This window comes from Emydura macquarii, unplaced genomic scaffold, assembly GCF_026122565.2.
Source record: "Emydura macquarii macquarii isolate MOO-44397 ecotype Brisbane River unplaced genomic scaffold, CSIRO-AGI_Emac_v2 contig_2768, whole genome shotgun sequence".
Lineage (NCBI taxonomy): Eukaryota > Metazoa > Chordata > Testudines > Chelidae > Emydura > Emydura macquarii.
Genome location: NW_027132905.1, coordinates 22,860,530 through 22,876,174, shown reverse-complemented (window position 1 = coordinate 22,876,174; position 15,645 = coordinate 22,860,530). Strand labels below are relative to the sequence as shown.

General features: G+C 38.2%; 1 protein-coding gene across 1 annotated transcript in view; it reads right to left on the bottom strand.

The window, feature by feature from the left end:
- TENM2 (teneurin transmembrane protein 2) overlaps nt 1-15,645 on the bottom strand; it is a 722,842-nt gene that overhangs the window by 638,500 nt on the left and 68,697 nt on the right. The window contains exon 3 of the mRNA XM_067566613.1: nt 1,559-1,834. Coding sequence (XP_067422714.1) covers nt 1,559-1,834 — 276 coding nt within the window. The remainder of the gene's footprint in view (nt 1-1,558; nt 1,835-15,645) is intronic.

Genomic DNA, 15,645 nt, shown 5'->3' with positions numbered 1-15,645 from the left:
AGAAATACATGCTACAATGTTTCTGGAAATACAAAGATTATGGGCTAACTTTTGCCCTCAGACACATGCCTGCTATTTCCACTGAAATCAGTGAGAGTTGTATGTATCTATTGAGAGCTAAATGTGACTGTAAGTCTAACCTGGTGATATTTCTAACATTATGAGAAGTTTCACTTGTTTTTTGTTCATCTTCTTTAATATTCAATTGCTTACATTACAAGTCCTAACATACTGCCACTGTTGAAATAGGGGATGTGGGGGAAGGAGAATGAATTTCAGTTTTGCCTGGAAGAAAGCTTAAAATAAAAATACTTTTCAGATAAACCCCCTGAAGGTGCTGAAACACTACAATTTAAAATCCCCTGATAACATAGCAGGGAGTCAATTGCAGTAGCTGACATCAAGCAGTTGCCTTGAATGTTTCTATTGACGCCACAATGGAACGCTATTCTTGCAGTTCCTGTTTATCGTCCCAAAATTTCAAAATTAAACTTGATTGTGTTTGGTCTTTTAGAGTAACTTCAACTTACTCTCTACTGCCGTATCCACATCTCAGTATGGAGAATTATTGGAGGCAGGCATTGCATTGCTAGCCACAGCAAGTCATCTTCAATAGCTATGCATTTTTATTTTTAAAAAAACTAGGTACAGAATGCTGAGAAATAAGTTTTAAATTGTTTTATATGAATTTTTTTTACTAATCTGTAAACATTTCAAGCAGCAGTTAGCTTAATGTAGTTATTGTTCGTAACAAATCATTGCCTATGTATTTTATTCAACATGGACTGTGCATTACGTAACTTATCTTTTTATGTTTTTTAATTAAACAGGTAAGAATCTATACTAAACATAGATATGTATATATCTTTTTGAGTCACTTTGATACATACATTTGCATTATGAAACTTTGCATGTACTTACCATTGAATGATTAGAAACCTTAGATTCAGATAAAGCGTTCCAGATGTTCTCATGAAAGTTTGAAAAACAGTCAAGTCTACACTACTGCCTGTGAGAGTTAATGTGGTTTTAGAAGGTGAAAACTATTAACCTTATTTCACACTGTAGGTAAAATTACATATATGAAAAAAAGTTTTTTTTGACATGTTTCTTCATACTTGTCATTATTAAATTCCACAACCTGCTCCAAGTTTCATCTTCAAAATGGACATGAAGCATTGCTGTCTGGAAATTAAAGTGTAAAATAAGGTGGTATTCTGAAAATATCTTCAGGAGAAAAAACCCTGCAAATACCTACAAACAAATAGAATATATTTCTAGATACAGGTGATGGTTTTTCAGATCATCTTCTTTGCTATGCAGTTATTGAATGGCGCTCTTACTTGCCAATAAACAGAATGTTTTATTTATAATATATACTACATTATATAATACTAAATAGTTAACCCTGTCATTTCTGGTAATTTTTTTTTTTAAAAGGCAAGTGGACAAGGAAAAGAACGAATTTTTCTTTTAAGAGACTCATTAAGATATAAAAACTAATACCATATATTCCTAGAGATGGACATTAAAACATATATTCAAGAAACAGGCCTACCGTTTTCCTCATCTGACTTATTTTCATTATCAGAGTCAGTCAGTGTAAGGGCTGAGTTTTCACGACTTGACAGACCGGAACTGCGCCTGGATTTTATCCCTCTTCCCCACAGCCTTATAGCATGCTCCGGAGACATTCCACCCTCTGTATCTGATTCAGCATCAGACCCGGTACTCAAGGAATAGCCTTGATGAAGTATTCCTATGTCTGAGCAGTAGCCACTTCTATGGGGAGAGGGCTCACAGATTCCTAGTTCTGCAAGGGTGAAGTTAGTTCCTAGGAGGGACAGTAAAGAAACAAAAATAATAAGTCAAAAGGTAGGAGATTTATTTTAAGTTCAAAATTAAAATATTTAAAATAAATAAACAAACCATTTTATTACTCAGATATGGTGAATACCATGCCTTCATAATGAATCGTATATGGTGGACAGATTTGTAAGGGCACGGAAAGGCTCATCAGAGGCATACAGCATGTAGCAGAAAGATGTGAAATACACAAAACAAAAGATAAAACTCCTCAAAATCTGAGGCATTCTTTCCTGCACCACATTTGGTCTCAAGTCTGTAAACACTTGGGTAGGTGATTAGTATCATGCACATAAACAGTCCTATTCACTTCACATGCTTCACATTAAACAGACAGTACTTGCAGGATTGGGGCCTTTGTTAGGAGCTATTTCACCAAAACCACTGCTACATAAAAGTCATTTTTATCACTTGTAAGGGAGACAAAAGCAACCCATTTCAGAGCAAGAAAGAGGACCATCACTTCCAGACAGAAATAGCTTTAAAATTCAAACGTTAATTTTTAACTGAAAATGTGAAAGATTTAATGTAATTTAGTGCAAAAAATCAGAGTGCAGACTCACCCAGAATAGTGAAAAACTGTATGTAATACCATAAAAAATTGCACAGCTTTGTTACGTGGGTAGGTCAGATATTTTGGGTCCCGTCACTTGAAATAGATGGGTCTCATCACCACTATCATTGGGTTTTCTCCATTCATAATTTTGCCCCCAACAGAAATTTTATGAATTATGTTATTCTATCAAAAATGCACTGATGGGGTTTCAGCATGATATCTGAAGGCAAACCTTCTAGGACTCATGTCAAGACATGGTGGCTCATAATGTGACTCAGTAAGTTGATAGGTGACACATTTAGAACACATTGCATTTTCCCAAAGGTACTAAGTACAAACTTGCTGGCTCATCTCTAACCATGTATCTTTTCATACAAGAATGGAGAAGGTACTTTAAAAAAATGTAAGAAAACATTCATTGGTCTCGCTGGCTCCGCTGGTTTTGAAAAGCATGGGTGATTTCAGTTCCCCATGCCAGACTAGAAATGAAGAACAAAGACATGTGACTGAAAATACAGCTGTTGACTATTTAATTCATATCGTTCACAGTGCAACTGAGTTGGAGGTCTGTGCTTCCACAAAGATGTTTTTATAGCCTATGTAAACAGTCTATTGTTTCTCCTTTTTCGTACATGTATATCAAATCAAGATACGCAAGAGATTATAACACAGAAAACTGTTGTACAAGTTTTAATAAATGCACTTCATTAACCAGTTTAAAAACAAAAAGTAACAATTCCATTCACCCAGATTAATCAAGACTGATCATATATTAAAAATATCTAGTTTATCCCTCTACATGAATTTTTCCAATCCCACAAGATCATTTAACTCAGCGATACTCAGACCTTAGTGGTTCAGGACCCAAATTAGCAATCGACATTACCCAACTGTGAATTCATTGTTTCATTTACCATAGTAATATTCATATTTAAACAATATGATAGGGGAAATTTTTAGTTTATATAAATATTATTCACACAGCAAATAAGTTAATAACTTAGCACAAATTGATAACTTAAATTGGTTAATAACATAGTAAAAGCACCGATTGGTTAATAATTAAATAACACAGTGTTTTAATATCATGTGCTGCAAAGAGCCACAGGAGACACATGAAAGAGCCACTTGCGACTCACGACCTGCAGTCTGAATATCACTGATTTAACTGCATAGAAGTATTTTGAGATCTGGTTTGTACGAAAAATGCTATACAAAAGGAAGCTATATTTTACTTAACCTATGATCACCAAACCCACCAGTTAGAGGAAGAGTGTATGATTTCTCTTTCAGAAGGCTTATGCCCTGGTCTACACTACTGTTAGGTCGACATAAGGCAGCATACATTGACCTAATTAAGTGTTCACACTAAAATACAGCTCCCATCAATGTAATTCACCCACTACAGCAACTGAACTCCACCAGCATAAAAGGTGTAGCACTTAAGTAGATGTTGTTAGGTCGATGCAGTCTCATCACAGACAGACTGTTGCTGCCTTTCAGAAACGGTCCTACACTGACAGTTAAACTGGTGCAAGTGCTCTTGGTGAGGACACATACCACCAACACAAGGAACATAGTGTGGACATGCAGAAGCAGTTTAATTATTGCTGTGGTTCTAAGTCTGCCTAACTTAGGTTGACTTCGCCCTGGTCTAAACTTACCTGGCGATTTGGTGGCAGTCGATGGGAGTTACGCAAGCTATGCGGAGTAGCTTGCGTAACTCCTGTTGACTGCTGTGCTTCCCTTATGTGTGGTGTCTTCACTGCACTGCACTGACGGGAACTGCGTTCCCGTTGACACAGCGCTATGCCACTTGAGGGGGTGGTTTTACAGCATTGACTTCTGGATTGATTGAGTAGGTCTTCACTGACCGCTCAATCGATCCAGAAAGGTCGATCTGACAGCAGCGACTTTGTAGACATTACGCTACAGAGTGACTTGCCCTAAGCTGTTTGCTTGACCAGCAGACACTGGACATGCTCCTGAAATACCCTATTTTAGCCAATACACCCAATACCATTAACAGATTGCATCCTTCCTCTGCTACAAGACACATTACAATACAGAGGCAGTGAGTTAGAGAAATAAAAATGTAGAGGGGACATTTCTAAGGGAGCAAATTAGTTCTCTGTAATGTTTAAAAATAAGATAAAAAGAAAAAAAACATACAAACAGTCACCTTTTTTCCCTCAAGACTTAATTAAGGCAAATTAACCCAAATGTTTTTAGTTAGGCATCTACTCTGTCTGAATTCATTGCCTGGTAAAATAATTAGAGGGTGTTGTGATATGCGTGTTGAGAATATGACACTTAAGATGTGCCAACCTTTTGCAACAGAAACCCCAAATCATGTGAAACTCTGCTACTTTAAGTTCTGAGCATATGAAAAAGAAAATACCCAGATTTTGAAAGAAATGTACTGTGATTCATGGCCCTGGCCTCAAAATTCAAAGCAAAGCTTTATGTCATCTCTAATTTGGCAGTGATTCTTTAAGAAAGATCCTTAATTCCCTTTAGTTTCATAATTAAATTCTGGTAACTGTTCACATGGTAGGTCATCTGAGTTGATCATTATCCCATGAATTTTGGTGATCACCTGCAAATTGTGCACATCCATAGAGTTTAATAGAGTTCGTCAGATTTAAGTTTTGCCTTTGCTATTCTGGATTCAAGCTGATCTGAAACTTAGATCGGATATAAAACATTCCACATTGAACTAAAGAAGTGCCTCATACAAAATGTGAGCTGCATCCTACAAGTTTAGTGCATTTTGAATGGCACAACACAAGATCAAGACATATTGAAAAATATATGAAACATACCCCAGCTTGAAGTGATGCTAAAATTATTACTCATCCCAACTACAATGAAAGTGGAGATATGCTTTTAAAAAAAGATTGGTTGTTTGTAACATAAGTATGTATGAACACAAACCTATTATGAATATATTAGCTTAATTAAGCTTTTATATGCACAGTAAAGTATTTTAATACTACTCTGTAGATTTTAATAGCCTTTAAATGCCCAGATGTTTACACTCCAATGAACATTCGGTATTGACATCAAAAACAAACTATAAAATTTGATGCAAACAGTGAACTTAATATGACTGTTCATGTTGTTTTCTTTGAGATAAATGGAAGTGGGTTGGAGAGAGGTAATAGAACCAGACCTCGCTTTTTCAGCTGTTTTGGCTTCTGTTAAGAGGGAGTATGATAAAATACACGTGGCTTCCAGAGATAATAGCCTAACTATACAAACAAAGCAAATTGTGAGTAGGATGTAGGAATTTAGCCAGACCACTGGTCCTTCTAAGGCAAGGATCTTGTCTCCAATAGAAGTTAGTACCAGGTGTTTCATAGAAAGGTGCAAGAAACTCTATAGTTACAGTGCATAGTTACAGAATAGGGGAAATTTCTTCCTTCTTCAGTTAGTGGTTGGTTTGAATCCTTAAAAACACGTATGTCCTTTAGGTTTGTTTTAAATACCATCTAATATAATTAAGTTCTCATCAGCAGAAATGTCTAGTCCTTTAATCCTGCTAAGCTTTTGAACTTGGTGATATTTTATGGAAGTCAGTTTCACAGTTTAATTATGCATTGTATACAAATGTTTCCAGTTATCAGTCTTACATGTTGCCATTCAGTTTCATGGTTTTTGGATTTTAAGAAAGGTATGAGTCCTCCTATTTACCCTATCTTCTGTGTAGCATTCTTTAATTTCACATACCTGTACTATATTCCAGCATACCTTGAAACTAAAGAAATCCCCATCTTCTCTAACAATATAGTGATCATGTTCATGAATATATTATTTGTCCAACTATAATTGTGCACTAGGGTTCCAGTGATATTAATAAACTACCTTTTCCCCCTGCATGGAATAAAAGTCATTATTATACTCAAATGTTTGGATGCAACTTTAAAAATTGCAAATTGAAAGAATCCAGTATTTATTTTGCAGGTCAAATGTGTATGTCAAGAATAAATCACAAGTACCCAATTCACTGGTGCTGACAACTCAGCAGACTCCTATAGCACGTGGGACCATGATGGCAAATAGTTTGCCAGAAGTAGAGGCAAAGTGGTGCAAAATACCCACAATCTCCACTCTGCAGCAAAGTGGGCCAGACTGCGTAGGCTGTGTAAATGACATGACCTGGGAAGCTGCTGAGTCATTATGGCCAGATGATCCAATTCAGTATTTCTCAGGAAGAGCCCTCCAAAAGGCTCCTTTAGAGCCTGAGAAAGAGAAAAAAAAATAAAATTGCAACTCGTAGAACATCCAGGCAAGGGGAGCAGACTGGTATCTGCTGCTTGGTGTCTTCTGCCAGCTCAGAGACCTTGTGAGAACAAAGGGGAAAGAGTTCAGTCCGCATTGTTTTGCACCACAGAGAAGGAGGGAAACTGACCCTGTGAGCTGAAATTCACTAATAATAATTTAATACTTTTAGTAGTAAAACAGATGGTTGGATTATTGTAGTGCTACTTAGTGTATTCAACTAGTACTGTACATCAGTTCCAAAGAATAAACTATATTATAGTGAAGCTTTACTTGCAAACTTGGAGGTGAGTATAAAATACTGTGTGAGTTGGAATCCACAGCACCAAAATGTAATTCAGAATCCATTCTTACTCTGCTTTCAGACTACAGGCAAAAACTTCAACGAAACAAACACCACTTTCATCAAATGAGTGGAATTAAGAGCTTTGGTTCTTTAAAAGTAACATGTTGCGATGAAAGCAACCCATCAGCAATAAAAAAATTATCTAGGAATTAGAAGTCTTTGGAATATTATAGGAGATATTAACCAGCAAGACATCTTCAATTGTGATTTTAATTAAACTTAGGCAGTTAATTCTGTATGTTTCGTTAAGGTACAGATAACCTGCCAAGAAAAAGTAAAAGTGATCTTAAATTCACAATATCAAGAGATACTGGATCATCAAGTACATGATGAAAGTGCACTATGTAGTTTCCCAGTAGAGTACAAAAGCAGTTTTCTAGCATAGCTCAATTTTTATTTCAATTTATTATATACTAATACATTTTTCAAACTGACTTTTACTACAGTGAACTACTACATAACTTACGTGGCTACGTAAATACTCCCAAAGGACGTGATTAAATGAATGAAGCACAATTCTAGTCACTATCTCAGCATACAAAGATTGGAAAACAAAGCTGTAGTATTGTCACCTGATGTGTAGATAGAGGTTTGGGTTGGTTAATAGCACATTATAGGAACACAGGAATTGCCATACTGGACCAGACTCAAGGTCCTCCTAATTCAATATCCTCTCTCTGACAGTGGCCAACGCAAGATGCCTCAGAGGAAGGTGTATGAACACAGCAACAGGTAGATGTGTGGTAATCTGCCTCCCCAACAAACCCCCACACTAGTTAGGTCTGATCCTGATCTCTAACAATTAGAGATTGGATTAGGCCTTGAAGCTCGAGGTTTATATACCCCTAACAAAATTATTAATTACAACAACTTTGAATATTCTTGATATCCATTTAAGTGTCCAATCTCTTTCTAAATCTTACTAAATTCTTGGCCTCAATGACTTCCTGTGGCAATGGCAAATTCTTCAGTTTAAGTGTTATGTTCTGTGAAAAAATGTTTTGAATTTGACAACTTTTAATTTAACTAAAAGTCTCCATTTCTTTTGTTATGGAACAGGGAGAAGAGACACTTCTGGCAGAAACTTCGCTACCATTCATTATTTTATACATGTCAATCATACCCACTTTTATTCATTTTTAAGGTAACAATACCAATCTTTTTAATCTCCTAATATTTTATATATTTCAATGCAGTTTACATGCCATTCCACATCCCAGCTTTAGATATGGGCTCTAATCGTGCACTTTAGATTCAGACTCCAAAACTGAAGATATTTGCTCAGTTGTTTGAAGATACAAGCCTCTGATTATTGTTCTCCTGAATTTGTTATTTTCCTATTGTTTTATCCAAATTAAGATTGTCAAAAAAATTCCTTTAATACTTACTTCTCATATTATATTCTTTGCACTTACACATCACCTTGCATTTCTATTGTTTCAATCTGAACACAGAAAATGTCTGTCTTGTTATCTGCAAGGAATTTAACCACCTGACTGAGATTAATGGTGTTTGCATGATTAAATTAAAATACATATGCCTGGAAAATTTTCCCATTTAACATGGTTGATGTCACAGTGGGTAGAAATCTCCCATTAAAAAACAAACTCAAAACAGAAAGAAAAAAAAAAAAAGCCCACACCCATTCAAAATATAGCACGCTATTAAAGAATATGCTCTCATTCAACCATAAATTATTGAGCTCGAGGCAAGAATTAGAAGGTGAAATTCAATGGTCTGTGTTACACTATACCAAGTTCAGGGCTAAACATTTCTTCTGTTCATCCATCTATTTTAAAAAATGTCAACTCCCCACATATTCTTTTGCTGCCATAAAAAAAAGCTAGTGTACTAATATAAAAAAAAGGTGTCATGTACTTGTAGTGCAGAATCGCACGTGGCCAAATTCCTTAACACACCAGGGAACAGATCTATTTGAAGAGCAGACCCTCCAAGTGGGAAAGATCTACAGCTGATTCTAATGCTAACTGGTTTTGAAGGAGGTAACATACAGAAATATAGCAGGGATGAATAGGTGGACCTCTACTGCGTAGCTATGTCTCTCGGTTAACCACAGAGCAAAAAGGTCAGCAGATTGCCTATTTTCTGCACTTAAAAGTGTTTTTAGGTTCTAGCTACTGCATGCTCACAAAGCCAAACATTTCATAATTAAACCAATGTATAAAACTTTAAGTGCTTAAAGATAATGATCTTACATCTAAAAAGCACCTTTCATCCAAATAGATAATAAGGTGGTTTACAGACTTTACTAGCTGAGCATAATAAACTCTATAGGAACACTGCAGGAATCAGCACATCCATCAATAAAGTGCAGCCACCTCAAAAGCACACGAAGAAGTGGCATAATAATAAAAAGTGTTTGTAGACGATAAACAGTCAAGTTGGAATTTTATGAGGGTTAAGAACATGCTGTTTTCTAGGTAATAAACTTTTAAATTAAAAAGATCATCAGTTAACCTAAGAAAGTTTACTGAATGAAACTGGACAGAACCAGCAAAAGGGAACTTTACAGAAAAGCCGTAAGTGATTAAAAAAAAAATCATCGTTTTGAACTTGAAATGTTTTCTAGCATCTGATTAGTCACAACAAAATCCTTCTGTTTTTCTTCTTCATAATCCTCCTGTTCCTCACTGCTAGCTCAGAGTCCTCCAAGTCTAATATGACGGATATGAATATTTTTTGGGGTGGGGGTTAATAACTAGTCTGTTGACATTCGTAGTATATAACATTAAAAAGAAGTATGTTACGTTTGCAAAGTCACGCACCCAAAATTTCAGAAATGCCTGACTTAAGGTTTCCCATGCAACCTTGATTCAGCCCTCTTGTGAATATCCATTTATGGCTTTAATGACATGATCATACACTATTTTTTTCCACAAGACACCTGCCTCATTCAGTTAATGGGTAGTATTCAGTATTTCTTTTTTATCCTCATTCAACGTGTGGTCCCAGTCTTATTTACCACACACCATTCAAACCATGCACTGAATACAAAATCACTAATTTCCTCATGGGGCTCATCGCTATATCAACTGAATGCTTCAAAACATCAATCAATTTTTACACCAGTGAGGTGAGGTGTTGTGTTATCACCCTTTTACAGTTGGGGAACTCAGACTTTAAGGTCAGAAGGGACCATTCATGATCCTCTCATCAGATCTCCTGCACATTGCAGGGCACAGAGCTTCACCCACCCACTCCTGAAACAGACCGATAACCACTGGCTGCGTTGCTGAAGTTCTCAAATCATGATTTAAAGACCAAGTTACAGAGAATCCACCATTTACACTAGTTTAAACCTGCAAGTGACCCACACCCTATTCTGCACAGGAAGACGAAAACTCCCCAGGGTTTCTGCCAATCAGATATTGGAGATATTTGCTTCTAGCAGTCACAGCTTGGCTGTGCCATTGTAGTCTCATCATACTATTCCCTCCATACATTTATCAAGCTGAGTCTTGAAGCCAGATAGTTGTTTGCCCCCTCACTGCTCCTCTTGGAAGGCTGTTCCAGAACTTTACTCCTCTGATGGTTAGAAATCATCACCTAATTAAGTCTAAACTTCCTTATGACCAGTTTATATCCATTTGTTCTTGTGTCCACATTGGCACTTAACTTAAATGACTCCTCTCCTTCCCTGGTATTTATCCCTCTGATGTATTTATAGAGAGCAATCATATCACCCCTTAGCCTTTGGTTAGGCTAAACAAGCCAAGCTCTTTGAGTCTCTCTCACAAAAGGTAAGTTTTCCATTCCTTGGATCACTCTACTAGTCCTTCTCTGCACCTCTTCCAGTTTGAATTCATCTTTCTTAAACACGGGAGATCAGAATCTCAAACAGTATTCCAGAGGAGGTCTCACCTGTGCCTTGTATAATGATACTAACACTTCCGTCTCTCTACTGGAGAATACCTCTCCTCATGCATCCTAGGACTGCATTGGCCTTTTTCACAGCTGCACCACACTGGTAACTCAGTCATCCTGTGATCAACCAATACACCTAGGTCTTTCGCCTCATTTGCCACTTCCCCAGCTTACAGCAAAAATTCTTGTTAGGCCCTAAGGACATGAGCTTGCACTTTGCATTTTTAAATTTCATCCCATTTCTCTGACTGCAGTTTTCAATATCTTCTTGTAAGATAGTCCAGTCCTCCTAGTGTTTGGCAATACCTCCCAACTTGGTGTCATCCGCAGTTATAAGCGCACTTCTGGTTAAGTGCTTGCTGAGCAAGTCCATGAGATGTTCTGCATCCCTGGAAGATAGGGTGATTTGACGTTTGATGCACACTTTCAGATGTTGACCACTTGTGTGTAGAGTGGAGGACCTCACTCTCTCAATTTGTTGATACAGAAAACACTGGTGAAATTGTCTGACATGATCAGGACATGATGAGAGTGGGAGAAATGATTCCCAAGCCTTTTGTACTTCTTGAAGTTCCAGGATAGTTATGTGAATCATGGATTCTCTAAGTGTTCATGTACCTGGTGTCATACAGTCATCCATATGGACTCCCCAGTCTATCAGGGATGCATCAGTGAGAATACTTTTGTTTGGGGAGGAAGAAAGCAAGGGAACTCCCATGCATACATGATGTGGATCTGTCCTCCACTGGAGGGATGAATGTTACCCTGGCCGGTACCGTCAGCCTGAGATCCATAGAACAACAGCTCAGTGAGTACATAGACTGGAGCCATGACTGAAGGCAGTTAAGGTGAAATCTTGAAAAAAGGGTTGCAAAGATGCACAAAACCATGTGGCCAAGAAGAGACAGACAAGCCCTGGCTGATAAATGAGGGTTGTTCACAATGTGAAATCTGTCTGTGGACAGGTATGCCTGTGCCATCATAGTGCTTATGGTAGCCCTGATCAAGTCCAACAACTACGTGGGTTAAGGATTGATTTCTCGATGTTGATTCTGACTCCAGTGAAGCAAGGAGGTTGTGGGGCTCCCTCTGGCATGCGGTACCAGTGGTTCCAAGACAGATGAGTGGGTAACATCTTACAAGAATGCAACATCATGGAGATGTGCACATAGAAGTAGCATGGTAGAGGTGATCCTTCTCCCGATTCCGATTCTTCGAAAGAGGACAAGGCGGACTCCAACTCTAACAGCAGTACCATTGGAGCCAATGGAACTGAACACAGGACTTGTAAGCTGGGTGAGAGACTCCGTATCCTAGTCACATCCCATGATTTTCCTGGAAGCAGAGGGGCCCAATGGAGGAAGCAACTCTGGGTCTTGTAAGACGAAGACCTCTTGGGGTTCAGCCACGAGTCCAGCTCTTCCTGGTGCAAGGGTCACTCTTCCCTTCCCAGTCATCAGTATCGGCACTGAGGACTTCCCTGGTATGAGGGAGTCTCGTGTCTTGTGGGGTGCCAGTGACAGAAGTTCATCACTAGAGGTTCATTGCTCAAAACTGTTGGATCCCATAATTTCTGGGACTTTTTCCTCATGCTCCGTCTCCTTAGCCAATCTGGTGGACTGACCATCTACTCTCTTGGACTTAGAGGAAGACTTAGCCCCATGCTTATGGGAGTGTTTCCTAACCTTCCCAGTAGGCTCCTCCATGAGGTCAACGGGTGTGGTTCTGCCGGCACCAGAGTCAAATATAGTAGTGGGAGGCGCACTTCTTGCTGAATCAGGCCAATTCGGATGTGGGGTGGAGTCCCTGGGCTGCGTCTGAGTGCAGTGTCATAGCTATCTCCATGAGATACTTGTGGAGACAAAGTGCTTAGCCTTCTCAGGTCTAGCTGGGGAAGGACTGGCAAATGCTCCACTTAACTGCAATGTGAGCTTCTCCCAGGCAGGAGTGGCAGTGTTGACAGTCACCACTGACTAAAAAGGATCATGTGTAGGAGAGGCAGAGTTTGAAACCCAGAGTCCTGGGCATAATCCAGTTCTCACCTAGGATGCAGGTGGAGGATTAGAGGGAAAAAAACCCAAGTTACTTTAAAACTAGTGTTAAAACTACTAACTACTCAACTACGGAAAAAAACTAGATAAAACTTAAAACTATCTACAATTATGATTTTTTAGAACCGTGTCAGACAAGGACACAAAGTTCCAACCTGGACAGTGCAGCCATGAGAAGGACCTGGGGACGTGGTCGATTCACCCCCGCCCTTTATCACCACAGATGGAGGCACAAGGCAAGTCAGGGTGCATGTGCCAAGTAACGGGCACTACTTTCAAAGTTCTCCAACTCCAGGCACATGGTGTGCATGCATAATCCTCACTGGAATGCAACAGGAACCATCACTCAAAGAAGAACAAAGTCTTAAAATGTGAAGTGTCAGGCAACCTTAACTACCAGCAGCATACAAACTACAAAAAGGGCTAACTTCTGCCTGCCAGTAACTCTGTGCCAATAAGTTGATATCTGTCTACCTTTAATGAACCAAATAACTGTTTATCTACCTGTTACAGTGACATTTTACGATGATATATTAAAATCAAGGCCGTATTTCCCTCGTTTTGTGCACTGACTGTGCACAACACATACATGCATTTGATTCAGAATTTTGAATTACAATGTTGGCTTCCTGGGAGAAGGGGAAGAGAAACGCTGCTGTTAAGTATGACGGCTGAATGCCTGGAGAGATGTTGGATATGACCAGTAACCTGACAATTCTAAATCCTATTTTCTGCACTAGTTGTGAAAGTGGCAACAATACACGAGAAGTATTTTCAGATGAAAAACTACAACCATCAGTTTTTCTGTACAAGCAGGATTTAGGAGCAGCTCCAATAGTATATGCATTTCTGCCACTCTGAAATTAGTTGCACCAATCATTCATGACAAGATGTATTCATTCAAGAACGAAGATAAACAAGTGGGTTATTGTATGGCATTGACTGTTAGCTGCAACATTTTCTGGTTTAACTTTCTCACAATAAAGGCTGAAAGCAGCCCATAAACTTTACTCTTTGGGGGAAAAAATTACTAGCCTAAATTCTATCCTCAGTTACACTTGTAGCAACTCAACCAAAATTAAGTCAATGCGGTTGCATGAGTTCAGTTGGAGGAAGGATTTAACTTGACTCTGCAACGACCGTCAGTGAGGCAGCTGGAACTAGACTATAAATTAGAGCAGATTCTATCTCCACCCACTCCAACAGGCATATATGGGGTACAAGTCAAGACAAAACTTGAACCCCCAAATTTTGCTAGCATACGAAGCTGAGAAACATTCACGCATGAAAACACATAGCAAGTGATGTTCCTTTAGTAATTTCCAGTAATGTTCCATTCCCCAAGCATAATCCAGGCACACCATCCAAACTGTAGCCAACTAGAGAACTAAAATCCAATCTAATCCTCAAATAAAGCATGTAAAGGAAGCAAAACATTGGTGTAGTGGTTAAAGAATAGGACTGGGGTGTTAGGAATGATAATGTTTATTCCCAGATCTGCCATGGTGCTGTAAGGTCCAATTATAAAATGGTTTTAAAATCATTGAATACCTGCAAATGCTACCATTAGAGGATTCCTTACGTGTTTTCTTTTGTACTTCACATGTTCAGAACATTGATGCTCAATATTTTACAAAGGTCCCCAGGCACATGTAAAGAGGTTTTAGCAGCTGCCAGCTGTTTAGTCATAAGGAGCTTCTCTACAGTAAACATGTCAACTAGAAAAAGTAGCACCATAAAATGTATCCTATACAACAGAATAAAAGTCTTGTGCCACTGCTGAACCCAGTACTGTTCTGTACATGTTCTGAGTGATGTTGTTCATAATAGGCAATGCCAGAGGTGCCAGTCTCCAACTCAAAATTTCCAACGCTGCTAAAAGCATTTACTGAACGACTAACTCAAATCACTTTGAACAGTGATAGATGCATCCACCTGAAATGGAAACAAGAGTTTCCCAAAAGTTTAAGCTCTCCTATAAGCAGCTGCAGATGAAAGGGAAAAAGGTATTCTCTTAGCTCCTGAAACTTCCCAGCAAAGTGTGATAAAATGGTAATTTAGTTTTAAAAATATATATTTGATCACTAGAACCCTGAAGAAGAAATCCAGATCAGACATCAAGGGAGACTGATTCACTGCTATTAGATAATGTACTTATTGCCAAATAGATGGCAGCAATATTTTTTGTTTTCATTCATAACAAAGAAATCAGGAAATGTCTTTATTTACTTGATATTATAAGCTGCTTTCATCTTTTCATTTTCAAACCTAGTAAGATAATTAGTTACTTTCATGGCCATTCTCTATTGTGCTATTATAAATGGAGGAGTTGGCACCAACTCAGACAATTATTTTTGGTCCTAAATTTTCCTGCAGATGGAATATACACTCTTATTATAGGGTTTTTCTTTATATGTGCCAATGACTATCATTTGTAGAATGAATATGCAACCATAAACGCAAAAAACAGAGCATACAGGTTTTTTTTTTTTAAATGCACAGAATAGGAGCTATTTGATAGGAAAATGCAGTATGGATCTGCCAGTGAGATTGGCCTTGTTAGGAACACATCACTGTTATCAGCTTTCTGTAGCATTTAGGAAAGAAGAAATGCAAACCCTTTTCATGGCTGCCTTTTCTGCTTCCCTCCAGTAACA